Source organism: Balaenoptera ricei, chromosome 4 (genome assembly GCF_028023285.1).
Source record: "Balaenoptera ricei isolate mBalRic1 chromosome 4, mBalRic1.hap2, whole genome shotgun sequence".
Classification (NCBI taxonomy): Eukaryota; Metazoa; Chordata; class Mammalia; order Artiodactyla; family Balaenopteridae; genus Balaenoptera; species Balaenoptera ricei.
The window spans coordinates 22,957,762-22,981,988 of record NC_082642.1 but is presented as its reverse complement, the minus strand read 5'-3'; the positions used below and the strand labels follow the sequence as shown (position 1 = coordinate 22,981,988).

The following is a 24,227-nucleotide window of genomic DNA, read 5'->3' as shown; positions in this document are numbered from 1 at the left end:
TGAACAAATTAAGATGTTCTTAATGTATGTATACATACATACTCATAAACATTCACACACACACATATTTTTTGTTTCTATATTCATCAATAATAAAGTTAGAAACAGCAACAAAAGATGAACTACCAATTGTTTTTACCATTCTTTTACCATGGATTTTGCCTGCCAAATGAAGTGAAGAAACTATTTGTAATAGTGAAAGGAAACATTGTTTGAAATAGTAAAATGCTATTAAAAATCCATGCGTCAATGAGGCACTTAACAAATAACAATACATCGTACATCCATATGATATCATGTTATAAAGCCATTAAAGAGACTGAGTTAAATCTGAAAGTAGAGAAATGGAAAGATGCCACGACATAGTATCAGGTAGGGGGAAAAACACTGTACAACACATGTGTTAGAAAATCCCCTTTTTGTTTAAAAAGGAAAAAGAAATGAGCTTTGAAGTATACCAAATTATAAACAATGATTACTTCTTGGTACAGAGGTACAAAGTCTTAACAGTTCTTAAAACAATTCTATAATATTTGAATTTTCCTAATAACCATTATTGTTTTCTAAATAGACAAAAAAGATCAAACTTAAATGACTTGCAACAAGTATAAGAACAAATACCACTTTATAATAATTTTAAGATAAACTGTACAGAAGGTATTCTTATTTGTTTTTAGTAGCAAAAACTATTTTTATTTCCCAAATAAAACCCTACTCAGAAGCTTACATATAATGCTGCCAAAAGAAACTGAAGTTGATCGGGGGAGGTGGGCTCTACATTCAGCCTCTCACTCTCTGACCTAAGAGAAAACTTATCATGTTAGAGGAGCCCAGACAGTCAGAAGAAATGTGAAGAATTCAGCAACAAGCAAACCAGGCAAGAGGTTCGTCATAGTTACACACAGGTGCTTACGTCTGCTGTACCTGACTTTTACCACTTCTCCATAAATGGGAGAACTATATCCAATACCTCAAACATGTCTGAAACACCTAACTTACAAATTCCCCCACTGCTCACTCATATCACTTCATCATAACAGCATAGTCATTAACAGGTCCAACTGTCCCCTCTTCAAGCTAGAGCTACATCCCTATTTGAAAAGCTTGAACAGATGTAAGTGTTCTGCCATAAGCTAGTCACATAAATAATGACTACCTTCATTTTCAAGGATTTGAGAAAGTCTAGAGGACTAGGCTCAAGATTTAAAATAGAAATCTGAAAAGATCCCGTACTGCTACAGCCCACCACCCACTGACCCCCTTGTGCGGTTGGCAGCCCATTCCTCAGATACAGTCCTTGCCTCAGCCTCTGGGCCTGGGTGGTCCTGTCTTGGCATCTTTGGTTGACTGCTCTCTTACCTTGGACTTTGCATGCCAAGTGAAGTGCAGGAAATTTGTCTCGCTGGGTACTAACAGGTTAAAGGATAGGGCGTAGTGACTAATAAGATCATTTCTCACATAATAAAGTTCTGCATCAAGACCTAGAAAAAAAAGAGAGAAAAAAATTAAACGCCCATAATACCCTCAAAAGCATTAACCATCAGTATTTCAAATACTGATTATTATAAAAATAACATTGATGTACAAATGCACATCACAAACATATCCCACATGTGCTGCCTTACAAAGTAGGAAGAACACGGGATTTCATCATCGCCAACAAGGATTAAGAAACTGAGACTCAGGACAATTAAGTGGTCCTCCAGCTAAGCACAGGGGTGCTGGAGCCAGAACTCTGGGAGCCACGCTGTCTTCCGAGAACCACCAATGTGGTACACTTCCTTTTGGAAAGAGACCTTCTCAGAGAAATGCCTACAAACAAAAGCCCCTTAACCCCACAAAACTGATGAGGGTTTAGGAAGAGAGATAGGCCCCTGGGTGAAAATATTAGTGTGAACCAAGGCCTCAAGACCCCAGCCAGAGATGACCTTGGCTTCTGTCAGTACGACGTGCTGGCTGCTTGGAGGGCATGTTACCAAGGTACACTCACACCACTGCCACACAGACACACATCCTCTTCCCAACCTGAACTACAAGGTGGAGAACACCATACTTCTCGTATTCTTGGGACAGTCCTCTGCACAAAGCAGATGCTCAGTAAACACTTGTTAGACAAGTTAGCACTGCAGATAAAAAGAGAAATAATCGAGATGCCTGAGAAAGCTGGAGATTTCAAATCTCACTCATTGCCATACCACTTTCTTGCCCAAGGTCACATCCAACCTCCAACACACATCACATTTTTCAATTTTGTGATACCCCTTCTTAAAATAAAAATTTTAAAGGCAAAATTTAATCACCATCTTGAGTGGAAAACCAGTAATTATTGTGAAAAAATACAAGGTAACCAAAAAAAAAAAAAAAAATCAATTAAAAGGAAAACAAAACATTACTAAATTCTAGCTAAATACCGTGGCCTACACCAAGGCAGTGAGCCTGAGCCCAGCTCATCGTTTACAAAAAGGGAGGAAGGGGATAATATAGCAAGTGTTTGAGAGAGGTAAAGAATCAGAGGTTTTCTCTATGATAACCCAAAAGAACTGGAAGAATGAAGGCAGGGAGTAAGTTCTCTCAATTGATTTACTGTTATTTAAAGTTGTGACTAGGTGTCCCTCTAGTAATGCATGACACATATTCCACACATGGGAGGGAAAAAGGTACAGGGGAGGCCAACTGAAATGTAAATTTCATACTTACTGAGCCTTATACCAGGAGTCTAAAACACCTTGTGGTATGCAAAGAGGTCAAGGTGAGGCTCTCACACCTCCTAAGATACAGATATAGAAATGAATAACTCTGTTATAGGCATTTCTCCTGTAAAATTAGTTTTCTCATTTCTGAACTGAATCTAATACAATCATTAATTCAGAAATGAGATTTGAGGCTTACATAGAGGAAAGCTGCTGCACTGGTTGAGTAGCACTGCTTTATTGATCCTACAGAGGAAACCAAATGCAATGAGAGAAAGTTAGAGGCCATCTGCAAAAGGCTCTCCCTGCCAGCAGAACAGGAAGTGCTAGCAAACAACTGGGGAGGGAGGACTGGTGGGGCTGGAGAAAGGAGGGTGGGGGAAAGAAAGTAAGAAGGTGGGAGAGAGGTAGGAGGGAAATGCAACAAGAAAGCTGGGTACAAAGAAGGCCATCAGCAAACACAATAATTGTAAATAGCTTAAATTTTGCTTGTTTTTAAAAATGTTTTTTTACTCTAGTCTAGATTGATGCTGTTCACAAGAGATATACAATACCTAGAACAAAATTTTAAAATATATGCCAGGTTAAAAGGGGGAGAAAAACAAAGAAGTAAATATGGCAGTACTGACATGAGACAAATTAGAACTCAAGGTAGAAAGACTTTATATTAATAAATTCATTAATTAATATGAATTTATTAGTAAGAAAAGGTTCATATTCATAAAAACATAAGATACAGTAGTACAACTAACAAACGAGCTTCAAATATAGAAAGCCAAAAAAAAAAAAAATCAAGAAGAAATAAATCCACAATCATAGTTGGAAACTAACATCCTTCAGAAAACAAAAGATCAAAACAGATAAAAATTTAGTGTGGACATATAATTTTAACAATGTAATTATGAAACATGAAACAAGGGAGGTTGATCATGAATAAGACCCATACACATTTTTTAAAATGGATTCTAACTTGAAATAATGCAGGCTACCTTCTCTGATCAAATACCACAATAAAGAAATTAACCATAAGGATAAAGTCAAAAGATGATTACTTGAAAAGATTAGTAGGGACTTCCCTGGTGGTCCAGTGGTTAAGAGTGTGACGCGGACTTCCAATGCAGGAGACTCGGGTTTGATCCCTGGCTGGGGAACTAAGATCCCACACACTGCAGGGCAACTAAGCCGGCGCGCCCCAACTACAGAGCCCGCGTTCCGCAACTGCAGAGCCCACGTGCTCTGGAGCCCATGCGCCACAACTAGAGAGAAGCCTGCGCACCGCAACGAAGAGCCTGCGCACTGCAACAAAGGATCCCGCATACCGCAACAAAGGATCCCACATGCCACAACTGAGACCTGACGCAGCCATAAATAAATAAATAAATAAATAAGAAAAAAGGAGACACAGATTAACAATATTTAGGAAGAGGCAACGTTACTACAAATCCTATAGATGTTAAAAAAAGAATATTATGAACAACCTAATGACAATTCAGTAATTTAGATAAAATAAAAAAATCCTTGAATTTACCAAAACTGACAAGAAGAAATTAAAAATCCAAATAATTAAAAATCTTCCCTCAAAGCTCCAGGTCCAGATGAATTATACCAAAACATTTAAGGAAGATCTAATACCAATCTTGCACAAACTCTTTCAGAAAATAGTCAAAGAAAGAACTTCCTAATTCACTTTATGTTACACTGATATTAAAACCTGACTAAAACATTGTTAAGAAAATTAGACTGACTTCCCTCGTGAACACAGACACATTCTCTATCAAACATTAGCAAACTGAGTCCAGCAATATGGAAAAAGGTTAATACATCATGACCAAGTGTTTATAAAAGGTAAACCTTTAAAAATCAATATAATTAAACACATTAATGAATAAAAGGCAAAAACCCAGATCATTTCAATAGATGCAGAAAATGCTTTTGGTAAAATTCAAAGCCTAATAATGATTTAAAAAAACTGGGCAAACTAGGAAGAGAAATAAACCTTCTCGGTCTGGTAAAGAGTATCTACAAAAACACTATAGCTAACATCATACTCAATGGTGAATTTAAATTCTTATTTCTAAGATGAGAAACAAGGCAAGGATGTCCACTTCCAACACTTCTATTCAACCTTGCGCTGGAGGTCATAGCCAATTTATAAGACAAAAAGTATAAAAGTTAGAGAGGATGAACTATAGTTCATTATTCACAGATGACAGGATTACGTGTGCAGAGAAAGCACTATGAAATCTATTATTAATAAAATGCTACTAAAACCAATTCATGAATTTGGCAAAGCCTCAGAATACAAGGCCAATATTCAAAAAATTACTTGTATCTCTATATACTAGGAAAAATTGGAAAATAAAATTTAAAAATCAATACCATAACATAAAAGAAAACAGTATCTAGAAATAATTCTAACTAAAGATAAGACCTCTTTACTTAGAAACTACAGAACATGACTAAGAAAAATTAGAGATGACCTAAGTAAGTGGAGAGATACCATTCTCTTAGATAAGCCTTAACACTGTTAAGATGTCAAGTTTCTTAAATTGATCTATAGCTTTAAAGTAATCTTAATCAAAATCCTAACAGATTTTCTGAAGAAACAAATTAACTCTAAAATGAAATTTAAATGCCAAAATAATCTTGAAGAAAAGAAAAGAAAAAGACAACGTTGGAAGACTCACACTACCTCATAGGTAATGAAAGGATTCCAGTTATCATCCTATTTCACAACAGGATGAAGAACTAGAATAATCAAGACAGTGTGGTATTGGTATAAGGATAGATATATCAATGGAACAAAACAGAATCCAAAAATAAACCCACAAGTAAGGGTCAGTGGAATTTCAACAAAGGCACAATGGCAATTCAATTAAAGTGATGCTAAACCAAATGGATAAAGGTATGGGGGAAAAAATCTTGAGCCCTATCTTACATATCACACAAAACCTGATCTGAAATTGATTACAGACCTAAATGTAAAGGCTAAAACTATAAAGCTTCTAGAAGAAAATGATTATCTTCACAACCTGGGTTAAGCAAAGATTTCTTGGACTGGCCAAATAAACTACAAACCCAAAGAGAAAAAAATTGCTGAATTGGTCATCATTAAAATTAAAAACTTCTGCTCCTTAAAAGATATTAAGAAAATGAAATTCAAGTCACAAACTGGGAGAAAATATTCACAACTCATATACCTAAAAGGACTTGTTTCTAGAATAAATAAAGATCTCTTATGAACCAAAAATAAAAAGACAACCCAATTAAATAAAATAGGCAAAAGATGTGAACATACATTTTGTAAGAAAAGATATGTAAACAGACAATGAGCATATGAAAAGGTGCTAAACATCATTAGTTATCAGCGAAATACAAATTAAAACCAAAATGAGATACCATTTCCACTCACAAGAATGACTAAATGTTGGCAAGGATGTGGAGCAACTGCAACTCTCATACATTGCCGGGAAGGTAAAAATGTCCAACTACTTTGGAAAACAGGCAGTTTCTTATAAAGTTAAGCATATGCCTACTCAGACCCAGTAATTCCACTCCTAGGTAATTATCCAAAAGAAATGAAAACATATGATTCCACAAAAAAACTCGTATGTGAACATTGATAGCACTTTTATTCAGAATAGCCAAAACTGGAAACAACACAAATGTCCATCAGCAGATAAATGAATAACCAATTGTGTATATAATGGAATACTACTCAGCAATGAAAATAAACTGTTGGGACTGTAACAAAAGGGATGAATCTCACAGACAATATGAGTCAAAGAAGCTGTACACAGAGTACATCCTATATAATTCCATTTATATAACGTTCTAGAGCAGGCAAAACTAATCTGTGGTGACAGAAATCAGATCAGTGTGGTTGCTTGGGAGGGGGTTGGGAGGGAGATTGGTGAACTGATTACAAAGGGAACCTCCTGGGGTGATGGAAATGTTCTGCATCTAACGGGGGTGTGGTTACATAGGTGTATGCATTTTTCAAAACTCGACCAACTGTATCTGCACGTTTCATTGTATGTAAAGTTTACCTAAATGTTTTTAAAGAGGGAAAAAGAGAATCAACAAGTTTTTACCTCTCTTTTCCAGTCTCAAAAAGCTTGCATACCATAGAATGTTACTATCACCAACATAAAAAGTTTCAGAAAAAAAAGAATTAATCTTAAGTGATCAACAACTTCCAAATTTAAATTTCAAACATCATTTACAGGGAAATGAAGAATTCTGTTCCTAATAAATAACAGTTATAATGTTATTACTGGTAATAACAACGATGTGTAAATACTTAAATTTTCCAGACACAGTTCAAAGTGTCAAGAACATCTAGGAGTTCTGTAAATTCAACTCCACATAAAGCTCCTTCCCAGTATCTTAGCTACCTCATTCATTGAGGATTCTGGAACCAGTTTATGAAATTTCTATACACCCTTACCCTGTGACTTATTATGGCAGACTCCCAATGTACTTGAGACCAACCCACTCTCAACCCAACCTTCAATGACCCTTTTATTCCTCAACTCCAACAACCTTCATCCATACCAAAGCAACCCATTTCTATGGACAGTGACAATATATAAATTGCTCTACCTCCAAAATCTTAAACTGTAACTATCTCAATAGTTAGTAGCTCCTCAGCTCCTTCCCTTTATTGTTACAACAGCTGTTCTGTGGGCTCATAATATCTCCAGTGTCCATAATCCTCTTGTTTCTCCCATTTGATTACAGCAATTATTTCCTTATTTTCTTCTTACTGGCCTCAACGCCAATTACCGCAATTACTTTCTTACCAGTACCCTCGACTTTCTCCCACAGCCTATATCAAGACATGCATACCCTACCCTGAAAACAGCCAATCTTGAACTTGACTTGACACCCCTACTCCTTGTCTTCTCTGGTGTTATAACTGAATGCTGCATAATCCTGAATGAAGTCATTCCCACAAGTGAGTCACTACAAAACCATGACTTCTATGCTCAACAAATAAAGTAATATACATAAGCTGTTGACAGTTTGGAGCCCTGTGATCCATGTCTTAATGGCCACCAAAATAAACTGAAAATTTTAAATTCACTACCCTAGATTGAGGTATTGAAACTGTAATACAACCGTTAAACAGAGTTGCTGTTTCCTGACTAGATTTTGAAAGCATTTGTTTTGAAATAGCCATTCTTTATTAACTCAGGTAGTTATTCCTAGTTTGGAAGGGTTTGAATTTCTTCAAAGAAGCCATTAAAATTAGGTTCAAATTTTCACCTATCAAATTAGCAAATACAGTCTGTTCTGTCATAAGACAGGTTCCTGAACACCAATTAGCTTATAAGTGGTTAGTAAATAAAATAATAATACCAGTACAACACAGAAATTGTCAGTTTACATTTGAATTTTCCCAGGCAAGGGGAACTGGAAGAGCAGGTAAAGAATTATAACTTTCAGTGGAAAAGGAAAAGACCCTCACTCAACTCAGCTACCGCCAGGCAGGAGCCCTCTCAGCCCTATTTTAAGAAAACTAAAAATAAGCACCTGCACGCAGGGCTCTCTCCTCAGAGGAGCACCACCAGTCTCTGCATGGTTCCTGGACCTAGGAAGCTGCACTTTCTCTTGTGTCCAACTCTATGGCAGCCCCAATGGCTTGGAAAGCTGCTCTCATCTGCACTATCTCAAGAACATGCAAGCCAGCGATTTCCAACTTATTATGTTTTAACATCTTAAACTCTCCTCTGAAGCAGCCTCAGCCACCCTAAGTGGTTTGACCAGGCTGTCCAAGTTATCTCATAAGGTACCAATTATGCTTTTGTTAGTAACTGGTTTGAAACTGCAGAGGTCTTGAATGGTTTGCCCTTAACCTTATTCTTCCCATAAGTCCTGTTATTTTCAGTGACTTGGAAACCTTAAATGTTGTTTTTTTTTTTAATGTATTTGATGTTGTAACAGAAATGCTTATGTTCTTTAAATACAATACTGAATGTTAGGCAGGGTGTGGCAAGCAAGCAATTTGTGAACATATATCAATGCTTTATAAATATTTATACTCTGACCCAGTAAGTCCAATTCAAAAAATTCATCCTAAGAAAACCAAATATAGATCCAAATGTTTATGTATAAAATATTAATCAAAATAATATTTAAAATTGAAGAAAAGTAACAATATAAACTACCAGCAATAGAGCAGTGATCAATAAACTATAACATATCTATAACAGAGAACAATAGTTTTCAACAATTTCTCTTTCTTTGGAGGAGAGAGGTGGTACTCTAAGCCGTTATACCCCTTCAGTCAAATCTCTCCTGTTCATCCATGTGACATATTGAGCTTCCCCTTTGAAGACAGGTTTTAATGACTAAAAAAACACTGAAAAAGACTATGAAGCCATGAACAGGACTGTTACAAATAAATTTTAATGAACTGAGTTTTGCTTAGAATGTAACATTAAATAAGAACAGGCAAGATACAAACTATATACAGCAAAACTTTAATAATGTCTGGCATCTAGAATAGTTCCCTTGCATAAAATAGGTGTTCAATAAATGTCTGGTGAATTAAAGTTAAATGTACATGTATATGCACCCTCAGTGTTCACAGTAGCACTACTTACAACAGCCAAGACATGGAAGCAACCTAAATGTTCATCAACAGATGAATGGATAAAGAAAATGTGGTATATATATATACAATGGAATATTACCCAGCCATAAAAAAGAATGAAATAATGCCATTTGCAGCAACATGGATGGACCCAGAGATTATCATATTAAGTGAAGTAAGCCAGACAAAGACAAATATCATATGATATCACTTATATGTGATACAAATGAACTTATTTACAAAACAGAAATAGACTCACAGACATAGAAAACAAACTTATGGTTACCAAAGGGGATGGGGGTGGAGATAAGTTAAGAACTTGGGATTAACATATACACACTACCATATATAAAATAAATAAACAACAAGAACCTATTGTATAGCACAGAAAACTACAGTCAATACCTTGTAATAACCTATAATGGAAAAAGAATCTAAAAAAGAATATATATACATTCAGAATATATATTCAGTTATATATATAACTGAATCACTTTGCTATACACCTGAAACCAACACAACACTGTAAATTAACTATACTTCAATTTATAAAAAGGTTAAAAAAAAAGAGGACCTGCATTTAAAAAAAAACTGTACATGTATACGCACAATGTGTGTGTTCCATCTCTCAAAAAAGAATACCAAAAAATATGAACAGTGATTGATTATAAATGGTGGATTATGGGTTATGCTTTTATTCTTTTTCTTAAATTTCGTATGAAAGTTAAGTTAAACTGGGAAAAATAAAAATTAGCTTTCAAAAACATGTTTAAAGAAATATGCATACAGCTACAGCAATTCACTAAACAAAAACCCAAATACTGCCTAGAATAATCCATGAAGGCCAGTAAAAGCTAGAGAGAAAGCCCTCAAACAACAAAATTCAATTTACAAAAATCACATTGGTAAAGATAATATCTTTGATATATCAAGATTAACACTAGTAATAATAATTTACTAATGACTAAAACAGCTTCCTTCAACTTTCCCTTAAAATACCCAACCAAAAGGTAAAATTTGGCAAAGCACTATGAACTGAAAAGCTCATAGTGAAAAGTTCAAAGCTCAGAAAGAACTTCACCATGCAACAGTGACAATGGGGCTGAAATGAGAAGAAAATCCCTGGACTACCCATGCTCACTGTCTGAAAAAGGATAACATGGGAAATCCTGAAGGTGACAGGGAAGGCAATAAAGCTATAGGTTTCAGGGAAATCACAAACGGGCCAAGAATTACATTCCCAGACAAATTCTCATCATACGCGAAGACAACAGATTCTCAAAAAATACACCGATTATGTATCCTTCCCCAAAAAAGTTACTCCAAAACATACTGAAAGATTAATAACACTTTTATTTCTAACGTGAGGTAATCATTTTATACTGAGGTTTACATAATACATAATAATTCAAGTATAATCATCATGAATATAGCTCTAAATCAAAATGTAAGGAGTCCAAAAAATTCCCCAAATATTAGAAGTGCAAAGAGAACCCAATGTAAGTACAATCTTCCCAAAATAATAGAAATATGAAGAGAACCCAATTTAAGTATAATCATGGTACAAAACTATCAGTCTATGACTGATCTTAGCATGTTGATATGTGTATCGCCATCCATAATTAATATGGCTGAGTGGACATGCAGACACACCAAGACCGTACTCTAAAGGAAATTCAATTCTTTCAAAGCATCAATAAGAGATTTAGAAAAAGTGATCAGCTATAATGAAAAGCACAGTCAGTTTCGTATAGTAGAAAACGTATAGGCCACAATCTGACCACAGGTAAGAAGACAGAGAGTGAGGGAAAACATAACATTATAGATTGTGAAGTACCATCTATCTCAAAGAGTTACCTATGTTCTAAGATTTCAACTACATAAAGAAAAATGAGAACATAGAAAAAATACTGGAAAGATATTTACCAAAGACTGCCAATGCACAATTAAATAACATATACTTTTCTTCTTCTTTATGGTCCTGCACACTTTCCAAATGGCCTATCAGTATGTTTTTACTCTGATAATCAGGAAATAAAGTTAATAAAATAAAAAGAATTTTAAACAAATTGATTTTTAGAAAAAGATAAAATCTATAGAGACTATCATACATTTATTTCTGAATAATCTTTTTTCTTTCCTTCCCCATCACGCTCAAAACAATTTTTAAGTAAAAGTGAAAGACAATGAAGACAGAATCTAGATAATCTACTCCTTTCTAATTGCTTCTAATTATTAGTGTTTCAAATATGACAATAACAATTAAATGCAATCTCAAAGCAGGGGTAGTAGACAGCAGGGCTTATCATTGTCTGGGAGTGGTGTGGTAGGCTCCGCAGAGGAGAAGTGGGCAGTGAGGAATGGTTAGAGAGGCAATGAGGGAAACAGTTTATTCAGTGATGCTTTATTGAGCCAGCTGGGCACAAGACAGGAAAAGGGTAACTCCTTAAGAGACCAGGAAACGGAGCCTGGTTCTAGTAGAGGGGAGTGACTGAGAAAGTAGGTTGGGGTGTCCTGATCAGAACAAGGAAGTTCCAAGGGCTGAGAAAAGGACCAAGTCCAAAGTGGCCATTTCAATGAGTGCCTTATTTAGAAAAGAGACCTGAGAACCGGGACACCAGCATGGTCAAAGGAGTAACAGCTGAGAAAAAAAAAAAAAAAAAATCACAGTAGATTTTAATATCCTTTGGGATAAAGGGAGAGAAATAATGAAAACAAGTCAGGGTATAGTCACTGAGGATCATCTTGCAACTGAGTGGCTGCAACAACCCTAATGGGTCAAAGGTCATAAAGTATCAATAAATCTCAATGATATCAAAAGAGACGAGGATGCTGAGTCACTGTCCTGGGGCAAAACAATCAAAAATCAAAGTAAGAAAAAAAGGATATAATGCATGATAAAAGCTAGTCCCTTAATAAACAATCCAAAAAGGAAATTAAGAAAACAACTCCAGGGCTTCCCTGGTAGTGCAGTAGTTAAGAATCCGCCTGCCAATGCAGGGGACACGGGTTCGAGCCCTGGTCCAGGAAGACTCCACATGCCGCGGGGCAATTCAGCCCGTGCGCCACAACTGAGTCTGCGCTCTAGAGCCTGCGAGCCACAACTACTGAAGCTCTCACGCCTAGAGCCCGTGCTCCACAGCAAGAGAAGCCACGGCAGTGAGAAGCCTGCGCACTGCAACGAAGAGTAGCCCTCGCTCACCGTAAACAGACAAAGCCCACGCGTGCAGCAATGAAGACCCCACACAGCCAAAGATAAATAAATTAAATAAATTTTAAAAAAAGAAAAGAAAACAACTCCATTTATAATAGCACCCGAAAGAATAAAATACCTTACAATAAATTTAAACAAGGAGATAAAAGGTTTATCCAATGAAAACTACAAAACATTGTTGAAATTAAGGAAGACCTAAATAAATGGAAAGACATCCCATTTTCATGGATTGGAAGACTTACTATTACTACTGTTAAGGTCGAAATACTACCCAAAGGGATATATCAGTGTAATCCCTATCAAAATTCTAACCCCTTTTTTTGCAGAAATGGAAAGGCAGATTCTCAAATTAATATGGAATTGCAAGTGGCCTCCAATAGCCAAAACAGTCTTGAAAAAGAACATAGTTGAGTCACACTTTCCAATTTCAGAACTTACCACAAAGCTACAGAAACCAAAACAGTGTGGTACTGGCATAATGATAGACAGCTAAATTAATGAAATAGAACTGAGAGTGCAGAAATAAGCCTATACATTCCTAGCCAATTGATTTTTTAAAAAAATAATTATTTATTTATTTATTTGGTTGTGCTGGGTTTTAGTTGTGGCACACAGGATCTTTGTTGCCATGTGCGGGATCTTTAGTTGCGGCATCTTTAGTTGAGCCATGTGGGATCTTTTTTTTTTTTTTTTTTTTTTTTTTAGTTGCAGCATGCGGACTCTTAGTTGTGGCATGCAGGATCTAGTTCCCTGACCAGGGATCGAACCCCTGCATTGGGAGCGTGGAGTCTTAACCACTGGAACACCAGGCAAGTCCTTAGCCAACTGATTTCTGACAAGAGCACCAAGACCACTTAATGGAGAAAGAACAGCCTCTTCAACAAATGGTGCTGGCAAACTGGATATCCACATGCAAAAAGAATGAAAATTAGACCCCTACTTCACACCATATACAAAAACTAATTCAAAATATATCAACAACCTAAATATAAGACCTAAAACTATAAAACTCTTAGAAAAAAACATAGGGATAAATTTTCATGACCTTGGATTTAGCAATGGATCCTTAGATATGTCACTAAAAGCAAGAGCAACAGAAGAAAACTAGATAAACTGGACTTCATAAAATTAGAACACTCCCTAACACCATACACAAAAATAAACTCAAAATGGATTAAAGACCTAAATGTAAGGCCAGACACTATAAAACTCTTAAAGGAAAGCATAGGCAGAACACTCTATGACATAAATCACAGCAAGATCCTTTCTGACCCACCTCCTAGAGAAATGGAAATAAAAACAAAAATAAACAAATGGGACCTAATGAAACTTAAAAGTTTTTGCACAGCAAAGGAAAACATAAACAAGATGAAAAGACAACCTTCAGAATGGGAGAAAATATTTACAAACAAAGCAACTGACAAAGGATTAATCTCCAAAATTTACAAGCAGCTCATGCAGCTCAATATCAAAAAAACAAACAACCCAATCCAAAAATGGGCAGAAGACCTAAATAGACATTTCTCCAAAGAAGATATACAGATTGCCAACAAACACATGAAAGGATGCTCAACCTCAATAATCATTAGAGAAATGCAAATCAAATCTACAATGAGGTATCACCTCACACCAGTCAGAATGGCCATCATCAAAAAATCTACAAACAATAAATGCTGGAGAGGGTGTGGAGAAAAGGGAACCCTCTTGCACTGTTGGTGGGAACGTAAATTGATACAGCCACTAAGCAGAACAGTATAGAGGTTCCTTAAAAAACTAAAAATAGAACTACCATATGACCCAGCAATCCCACTACTGGGCATATACCCTGAGAAAACCATAATTCAAAAAGAGTCATGTACCACAATGTTCATTGCAGCTCTATTTACAATAGCCAGGACATGGAAGCAACCTCAGTATCCATCGACAGATGAATGGATAAAGAAGATGTGGCACATATATACAATGGAATATTACTCAGCCATAAAAAGAAATGAAATGGAGATATTTGTAGTGAGGTGGATGGAGTTAGAGTCTGTCATATAGAGTGAAGTAAGTCAGAAAGAGAAAAACAAATACCGTATGCTAACATATATTAAAAAAAATGGTTCTGAAGAACCTAGGGGCAGGACAGGAATAAAGATGCAGAAGTACAGAATGGACTTGAGAACACGGGGAGGGGGAAGGGTAAGCTGGGATGAAGTGAGAGAGTGGCATGGACATATATACGCTACCAAATGTAAAACAGATAGCTAGTGGGAAGCAGCCGCATAGCACGGGGAGATCAGCTCGGTGCTATGTGACCACCTAGAGGGGTGGGATAAGGAGGGTGGGAGGGAGACGCAAGAGGGAGGAGATATGGGGGATATATATATATGCATAGCTGACTTGCTTTGTTATAAAGCAGGAACTAACACACCATTGTAAAGCAATTATACTCCAATAAAGATGTTAAAAAATAAAAAAAAAAAACTGCGCATTGAGTCATTATCAAGGTGAAGACAACCTAGAAAATGGAGGAAAATATTGCAAGTTATGTATCTGGTAAGTGTCTACTATCCACAATATATAAAGAACTCTTACAACTCAACAACAAAAAGACAATTTAAAAATGGGCAAGGGACTTGAAAAGACATTTCTCCAAAGAAGACACACAAATAGCCAACAAACACATGAACACCAGCAGTCATTAGGGAAATACAAATCAAAACCACAATGAGGTAAAACTTTATACTCACTAGGATAGCATTAATTAAAAAACAAACAAACAAACAGAAAACAGCAAGTGTTATCAAGGACATGGAAAAATTTGAACTTCTGTACATTGCTGGTGGGACTGCAAAACGGCTCAGCCACTGTAAAAAAGTTTGGTGGTTCCTCAAAAAGTTAAACATGGAATAACCACATGACCCACAATTCCACTCCTAGGTATATATCCAAAACTGAAAACAGGTACTCAATCAAGTACTTAACACACATGTTCATAGCAGCATTATTCACAATAATAAAGATGTGAAAACAGCCCAAATGTCCATCAACAGATGAATGAAGAAAACAAACTGTGGTATATACATAGAAATGGAATACTATTCAGTCACAGAAAGGAGTGAAGTATTGATACATGCTACAATGTGAATGAACCCCCAAAACATTGTGCTAAATAAAAGAAGCCAGATAGAAAAGGTCTCATATTGTATTAGTCCATTTATATAAAATATCCAGGATAGATAAATCCACAGAAATAGAACACAAATCGGTGCTTGCCAGAGGCTGAGGGAAGAGGGAGATGAGAAAAAACTGCTTAACGGGTGAGGAGTTTTACTCTGGAGCAATGGAAATGTTTTGGAACTAGACAGGGTTGGTGGTCGCACAACATGGTATATGTACTAAATGTCATTGAATAATTTGTTCACTTTACAATGGTTAATTTTATGTCGTGTGAATTTCACCCAATAAATTATTATTTTTAAAAAAGAAAAGAAAAAAAGCTGACCCCTGCCCCATAAATGGGGAGGGAGTGTACTAAAACGGACTTCCAGTGACTAGAAAGTATTATGAAGAAAATTTCACTCGCAAGAAGAAATCAGGAGCTGTGGGAAGATGGCGGAAGAGTAAGACACAGAGATCACCTTCCTTCCCACAGATACATTAGAAATACACCTACACGGGGAACTGCTCCTACAGAACACCCACTGAACGCTGGCAGAAGACGTCAGACCGCCCAAAAGGCAAGAAACTCCCCACGTACTTGGGTAGGGCAAAAGAAAAAAGAAATAACAGAGACAAAAGAATAGGGACGGGACCTGCACCAGTGGGAGGGAGCTGTGAAGGAGGAAAGGTTTCCACACACTAGGAAGCCCCTTCGCGGGCGGAGACTGCGGGTGGCGGAGGGGGGAAGCTTCGGAGCCACGGAGGAGAGCGCAGCCACAGGGGTGCGGAGGGCAAAGCGGAGAGATTCCCGCACAGAGGATCGGCGCCGAGCAGCACTCACCAGCCCGAGAGGCTTGTCTGCTCACCCACCAGGGCGGGCGGGGGCTGGGAGCTGAGGCTGGGGCTTCGGTCGGATCGCAGGGAGAGGACTGGGGTTGGCGGCGTGAACACAGCCTGAAGGGGTTAGCGCACCACAGCTAGCCGGGAGGGAGTCCAGGAAAAGGTCTGCAGCTGCCGAAGAGGCAAGAGACTTTTTCTTGCCTCTTTGTTTCGCGGCGCGCGAGGAGAGGGGATTAAGAGCGCCGCCTAAACGAGCTCCAGAGACGGGCGCGAGCCACGGCTATCAGCGCCGACCCCAGGGACGGGCATGAGACGCTAAGGCTGCTGCTGCCGCCACCAAAAAGCCTGTGTGCGAACACAGGTCACTCTCCACACCGCCCCTCCCGGGAGCCGGTGCAGCCCGCCACGGCCAGGCTCCCGTGATCCAGGGACAACTTCCCCGGGAGAACGCACGGCGCGCCTCGGGCTGGTGCAACGTCACGCCGGCCTCTGCTACCGCAGGCTCGCCCCCCATCCATATCCTTCCCTCCCCCCCGCCCGAGTAAGCCAGAGCCCCCGAAGCAGCTGCTCCTTTAACCCCGTTCTGTCTGAGCGGGGAACAGTCGCCCTCAGGCGACCTACACGCAGAGGCGGGTCCAAATCCAAAGCTGAACCCTGGGAGCTGTGCGAACAAAGAAGAGAAAGGGAAATCTCTCCCAGCAGCCTCAGAAGCAGCGGATTAAAACTCCACAAACAACTTGATGTGCCTGCATCTGTTGAATACCTGAATAGACAACGAATCATCCCAAATTCAGGAGGTGGACTTTGGGAGCAGGATATATTAATTTTTCCCCTTTTCCTTTTTTTGTGAGTGTATATGTGTATGCTTCTGGGTGAGATTTTGTCTGTATAGCTTTGCTTTATAATAGCTTTATTTTATTTCATTTTATTTTATCCTCTTTCTTTCTTTCTTTCTTTCTATTTTTTCTCCCTTTTACTCTGAGCCATGTGGATGAAAGGCTCTTGGTGCTCCAGCCAGGCATCAGGGCTGTGCCTCTGAGGTGGGAGAGCCAACTTCAGGACACTGGTCCACAAGAGACCTCCCAGCTCCACGTAATACCAAACGGCGAAAATCTCCCAGAGATCTCCATCTCAACATCAAGACCCAGCTTCACTCAATGACCAGCAAGCTACAGTGCTGGACACCCTATGCCAAACAACTAGCAAGACAGGAACACAGCCCCATCCATTAGCAGAGAGGCTGCCTAAAATCATAATAAGGCCACAGACACCCCAAAACACACCACCAGACGTGGGCGTGCCCACCAGAAAGACAAGATCCAGCCTCATCCACCAGAACACAGGCACTAGTCCCCTCCACCAGGAAGCCTACACAACCCACTGAACCAACCTTAGCCTCTGGGGACAGACACCAAAAACAATGGGAACTACGAACCTGCAGCCTGTGAAAAGGAGACCCCAAACACAGTAAGATAAGCAAAATGAGAAGACAGAAAAACACACAGCAGGTGAAGGAGCAGGGTCAAAACACACCAGACCTAACAAATGAAGAGGAAATAGGTAGTCTACCTGAAAAAGAATTCAGAATAATGATAGTAAGGATGATCCAAAATCTTGGAAACAGAATAGACAAAATGCAAGAAACATTTAACAAGGACGTAGAAGAACTAAAGAGGAACCAAGCAACAATGAAAAACACAATAAATGAAATTAAAAATACTCTAGATGGGATCAATAGCAGAATAACAGAGGCAGAAGAATGGATAAGTGACCTGGAAGATAAAGTGGTGGAAATAACTACTGCAGAGCAGAATAAAGAAAAAAGAATGAAAAGAACTAAGGACAGTCTCAGAGACCTCTGGGACAACATTAAACGCACCAACATTCGAATTATAGGGGTTCCAGAAGAAGAAGAGAAAAAGAAAGGGACTGAGAAAATATTTGAAGAGATTATAGTTGAAAACTTCCCTAATATGGGAAAGGAAATAGTTAAGTCCTGGAAGCACAGAGAGTCCCATACAGGATAAATCCAAGGAGAAACATGCCAAGACACATATTAATCAAACTGTCAAAAATTAAATATAAAGAAAACATATTAAAAGCAGCAAGGGAAAAACAACAAATAACACACAAGGGAATCCCCATAAGGTTAACATCTGATCTTTCAGCAGAAACTCTGCAAGCCAGAAGGGAGTGGCAGGATATACTTAAAGTGATGAAGGAGAAAAACCTACAACCAAAATTACTCTACCCAGCAAGGATCTCATTCAGATTTGATGGGGAAATTAAAACCTTTACAGACAAGCAAAAGCTGAGGGAGTTCAGCACCACCAAACCAGCTTTACAACAAATGCTAAAGGAACTTCTCTAGGCAAGAAACACAAGAGAAGGAAAACACCTACAATAACAAACCCAAAACATTTAAGAAAATGGGAATAGGAACATACATATCGATAATTACCTTAAATGTAAATGGATTAAATGCTCCCACCAAAAGACACAGACTGGCTGAATGGATACAAAAACAAGACCCATATATATGCTGTCTAGAAGAGACCCACTTCAGACCTAGAGACACATACAGACTGAAAGTGAGGGGATGGAAGAAGATATTCCATGCAAATGGAAATCAAAAGAAAGCTGGAGGAGCAATTCCCATATCAGACAAAATAGACTTTAAAATAAAGACTATTACAAGAGACAAAGAAGGACACTATATAATGATCAAGGGATCAATCCAAGAAGAAGATATAACAATTGTAAATATTTATGCACCCAACATAGGAGCACCTCAATACATAAGGCAAATACTAACAGCCATAAAAGGGGAAATCGACAGCAACACAATCATAGTAGGGGACTTTAACACCACACTTTCACCAATGGACAGATCATCCAAAATGAAAATAAATAAGGAAACACAAGCTTTAAATGATACATTAAACAAGATGGACTTAATTGATATTTATAGGACATTCCACCCAAAAACAACAGAATACACATTTTTCTCAAGTGCTCATGGAACATTCTCCAGGATAGATCATATCTTGGGTCACAAATCAAGCCTTGGTAAATTTAAGAAAATTGAAATCGTATCAAGTATCTTTTCCGACCACAACGCTATGAGACTAGATATCAATTACAGGAAAAGATTTGTAAAAAATACAAACACATGGAGGCTACACAATACACTACTTAATAACGAAGTGATCACTGAAGAAATCAAAGGGGAAATCAAAAAATACCTAGAAACAAATGACAATGGAGACACGACGACCCAAAACCTATGGGACACAGCAAAAGCAGTGCTAAGAGGGAAGTTTATAGCAATACAAGCCTACCTCAAGAGACAGGAAACATCTCGAATAAACAACCTAACCTTGCACCTAAAGCAATTAGAGAAAGAAGAACAAAAAAACCCCAAAGTTAGCAGAAGGAAAGAAATCATAAAGATCATATCAGAAATAAATGAAAAAGAAATGAAGGAGACAGTAGCGAAGATCAATAAAACTAAAAGCTGGTTCTTTGAGAAGATAAACAAAATTGATAAACCATTACCAGACTCATCAAGAGAAAAAGAGAGAAGACTCAAATCAACAAATTAGAAATGAAAAAGGAGAAGTAACCACTGACACTGCAGAAATACAAACGATCATGAGAGATTACTACAAGCAACTCTATGCCAATAAAATGGACAACCTGGAAGAAATGGACAGATTCTTAGAAATGCACAACCTGCCGAGACTGAACCAGGAAGAAATAGAAAATATGAACAGACCAATCACAAGCACTGAAATTGAAACTGTGATTAAAAAGCTTCCAACAAACAAAAGCCCAGGACCAGATGGCTTCACAGGCGAATTCTATCAAACATTTAGAGAAGAGCTAACACCTATCCTTCTCAAACTCTTCCAAAATATTGCAGAGGGAGGAACACTCCCAAACTCATTCTACGAGGCCACCATCACCCTGATACCAAAACCAGGCAAAGATGTCACAAAGAAAGAAAACTACAGGTCAATATCACTGATGAACATAGATGCAAAAATCCTCAACAAAATACTAGCAAACAGAATCCAACAGCACATTAAAAGGATCATACACCATGATCAAGTGGGGTTTATTCCAGGAATGCAAGGATTCTTCAATATACGCAAATCAATCAACGTGATACATCATATTAACAAATTGAAGGAGAAAAACCATATGATCACCTCAATAGATGCAGAGAAAGCTTTCGACAAAATTCAACACCCATTTATGATCAAAGCTCTGCAGAAAGCAGGCATAGAGGGAACTTTTCTCAACATAATAAAGGCCACATATGACAAACCCACAGCCAACATCATCCTCAATGGTGAAAAACTGAAACCATTTCCACTAAGATCAGGAACAAGACAAGGTTGCCCACTCTCACCACTATTATTCAACATAGTTTTGGAAGTTTTAGCCACAGCAATCAGAGAAGAAAAAGAAATAAAAGGAATCCAAATGGGAAAAGAAGAAGTAAAGCTGTCACTGTTTGCAGGTGACATGATACTATACATAGAGAATCCTAAAAATGCTACCAGAAAACTACTAGAGCTAATCAATGAATTTGGTAAAGTAGCGGGATACAAAATTAATGCACAGAAATCCCTTGCATTTCTATACACTAATGATGAAAAATCTGAAAGTGAAATTAAGAAAACACTCCCGTTTACCACTGCAACAAAAAGAATAAAATATCTAGGAATAAACCTACCTAAGGAGACAAAAGACCTGTATGCAGAAAATTATAAGACACTGATGAAAGAAATTAAAGATGATACAAATAGATGGAGAGATATACCATGTTCTTGGATTGGAAGAATCAACATTGTGAAAATGACTCTACTACCCAAAGCAATCTACAGATTCAATGCAATCCCTATCAAACTACCACTGGCATTTTTCACAGAACTAGAACAAAAAATTTCACAATTTGTATGGAAACACAAAAGACCCCGAAGAGCCAAAGCAATATTGAGAACGAAAAATGGAGCTGGAGGAATCAGGCTCCCTGACTTCAGACTATATCACAAAGCTACAGTAATCAAGACAGTTTGGTACTGGCACAAAAACAGAAATATAGATCAATGGAACAGGATAGAAAGCCCAGAGATAAACCCACGCACATTTGGTCACCTTATCTTTGATAAAGGAGGCAAGCATATACAGTGGAGAAAAGACAGCCTCTTCAATAAGTGGTGCTGGGAAAACTGGACAGGTACATGTAAGAGTATGAAATTAGAACACTCCCTGACACCATACACAAAAATAAACTCAAAATGGATTAAAGACCTAAGTGTAAGGCCAGACACTATCAAAATCTTAAAGGAAAACATAGGCAGAACACTCTATGACATAAATCACAGCAAGATCCTTTCTGACCCAGCTCCTAGAGAAATGGAAATAAAAACACAAATAAACAAATGGGACCTAATGAAACTTAAAAGCTTTTGCACAGCAAAGGAAACCATAAACAAGACCAAAAAACAACCATCAGAATGGGAGAAAATATTTACAAACAAAGCAACTGACAAAGGATTAATCTCCAAGATTTACAAGCAGCTCATGCAGCTCAATAACAAAAAAACAAACAACCCAATCCAAAAATGGGCAGAAGACCTAAATAGACATTTCTCCAAAGAAGACATACAGATTGCCAACAGACACATGAAAGAATGCTCAACATCATTAATCATTAGAGAAATGCAAATCAAAACTACAATGAGATATCATCTCCCACCGGTCAGAATGGCCATCATCAAAAAATCTAGAAACAATAAATGCTGGAGAGGGTGTGGAGAAAAGGGAACCCTCTTGCACTGTTGGTGGGAATGTAAATTGATACAGCCACTATGGAGAACAGTCTGGAGGTTCCTTAAAAAACTAAAAATAGAACTACCATACGACACAGCAATCCCACTACCGGGCATATACCCTGAGAAAACCATAATTCAAAAAGAGTCATGTACCAAAATGTTCATTGCAGCTCTATTTACAATAGCCAGGACATGGAAGCAACCCAAGTGTCCATCATCGGATGAATGGATAAAGAAGATGTGGCACATATATACAATGGAATATTACTCAGCCATAAAAAGAAATGAAATGGAGATATTTGTAGTGAGGTGGATGGAGTTAGAGTCTGTCATATAGAGTGAAGTAAGTCAGAAAGAGAAAAGCAAATACAGTATGCTAACACATATATATGGAATCTAAGGGAAAATAAAGGTCATGAAGAACCTAGTGGCAAGAGGGGAATAAAGACACAGACCTACTAGAGAACGGGCTTGAGGATATGGGGAGGGGGAGGGGTAAGATGTGACAGGGTGAGAGAGTGGCATAGACACATATACACTACCAAATGTAAAATAGATAGCTAGTGGGAAGCAGCCACATAGCACAGGGAGATCAGCTCGGTGCTCTGTGACCACCTAGAGGGGTGGGATAGGGATGGGGAGGGTGGGAGAGAGGGAGATGAAAGAGGGAAGAGATATGGGAACATATGTATATGCATAACTGATTCACTTTGTTATAAAGCAGAAACTAACACACCATTGTAAAGCAATTATACTCCAATAAAGATGTTTAAATAAATAAATAAATAAAAAATAAAGGGCAAGGAAAAAAAAAAAAAAAAGAAGAAATCAGGTTTCAGTTAAGCTCAAGAGATAAAGCAGCACTATCAAAGAGTCAGAGGAGACCTCAAAACAAAACTGGAGCCCTACAAGATAAAACTGAAAGGACCAGCAGAACAGAGGACAGAGCAGGCGAACTAGAGTGGGTGGAAGGTGGAAAGGGGCTCTGCGGGAAGGCAGGCAGGAACAAGGGCGAACAGCCCTGGATTGAAGAGGTAGCATTTTGTTATTAGAATGTATAGAATTTTTCTCTTCGAATCTAAGATGAAAAACATTTCAGTTCTTCGCCTATAATAATCGGACTTAAATTTCTCACTGCCAATTCCAGCAAAGTAGGAATGTTACTCTATTGTTAGAAAATATGACATTTGTTCATAAGTTATTTTTAAACAACCCAAATTCCAAGCTGAAAATCCAAAGTTATTTCTGCAAAACTCTCAACATCCATCAAGGAATATTCATTTTCCCCTAAACACTATTAAAAAAAGCTCAAGCTTAATTCAAGGCCTGTGTTCTACATGACCTGGTCTGTGTAGCTCAAGTTCAAATAACACAGTAGTTTAAAAATTATTCTAAACGATTTTAAAAGTTAACTATTGGTTTCCTAAGGCCACAACAATGGTCGATTAGTGCCAATGACCAAACCACGTCCCTTTAAAAAAGAGCCACCTTACAGCACATAACAAAATACATTCCAGGAGCTGTTCACATGTCTGTCTTCCCCACTACCTTGCACACCTCACAAGGAAGGCTGGGTGGGGTCTTAGGGTATTTGTAGGTACTCAAATGTTAGATGCATGAATGGCTGGCTGTAGATAAAAATCAACTACATCAAAGATAGATTTTAAGGGAAATGATGTTTTAAAGAAAACATCAGGAATCAGTTAAGGTAGAAAAACAAAAGTGATGTTGTAGAAACAGAACTAAAGCAGAGTTTTTGCTAATGAGCAGCTGAGTGACCTTTGGCAATCAATTATTTAACCACCTTCTCCAGGCATCAATTTTCTCAACTGTAAAACAAGGGAGTTAAACCAGATAAAGTTAAAGTCCCTCCTCAGCCCCAAAATTCT

The 24,227-nt window shown here is 37.9% G+C and overlaps 1 protein-coding gene across 2 annotated transcripts in view; it reads right to left on the bottom strand.

Annotated features, from left to right (window-relative positions):
* Positions 1–24,227, bottom strand: part of RYK (receptor like tyrosine kinase) — a 100,469-nt gene that overhangs the window by 61,739 nt on the left and 14,503 nt on the right. For both annotated transcript variants that reach the window (XM_059920301.1, XM_059920302.1), the window contains exon 2: positions 1,360–1,481. In XM_059920301.1, coding sequence (XP_059776284.1) covers positions 1,360–1,481 — 122 coding nt within the window. The remainder of the gene's footprint in view (positions 1–1,359; positions 1,482–24,227) is intronic.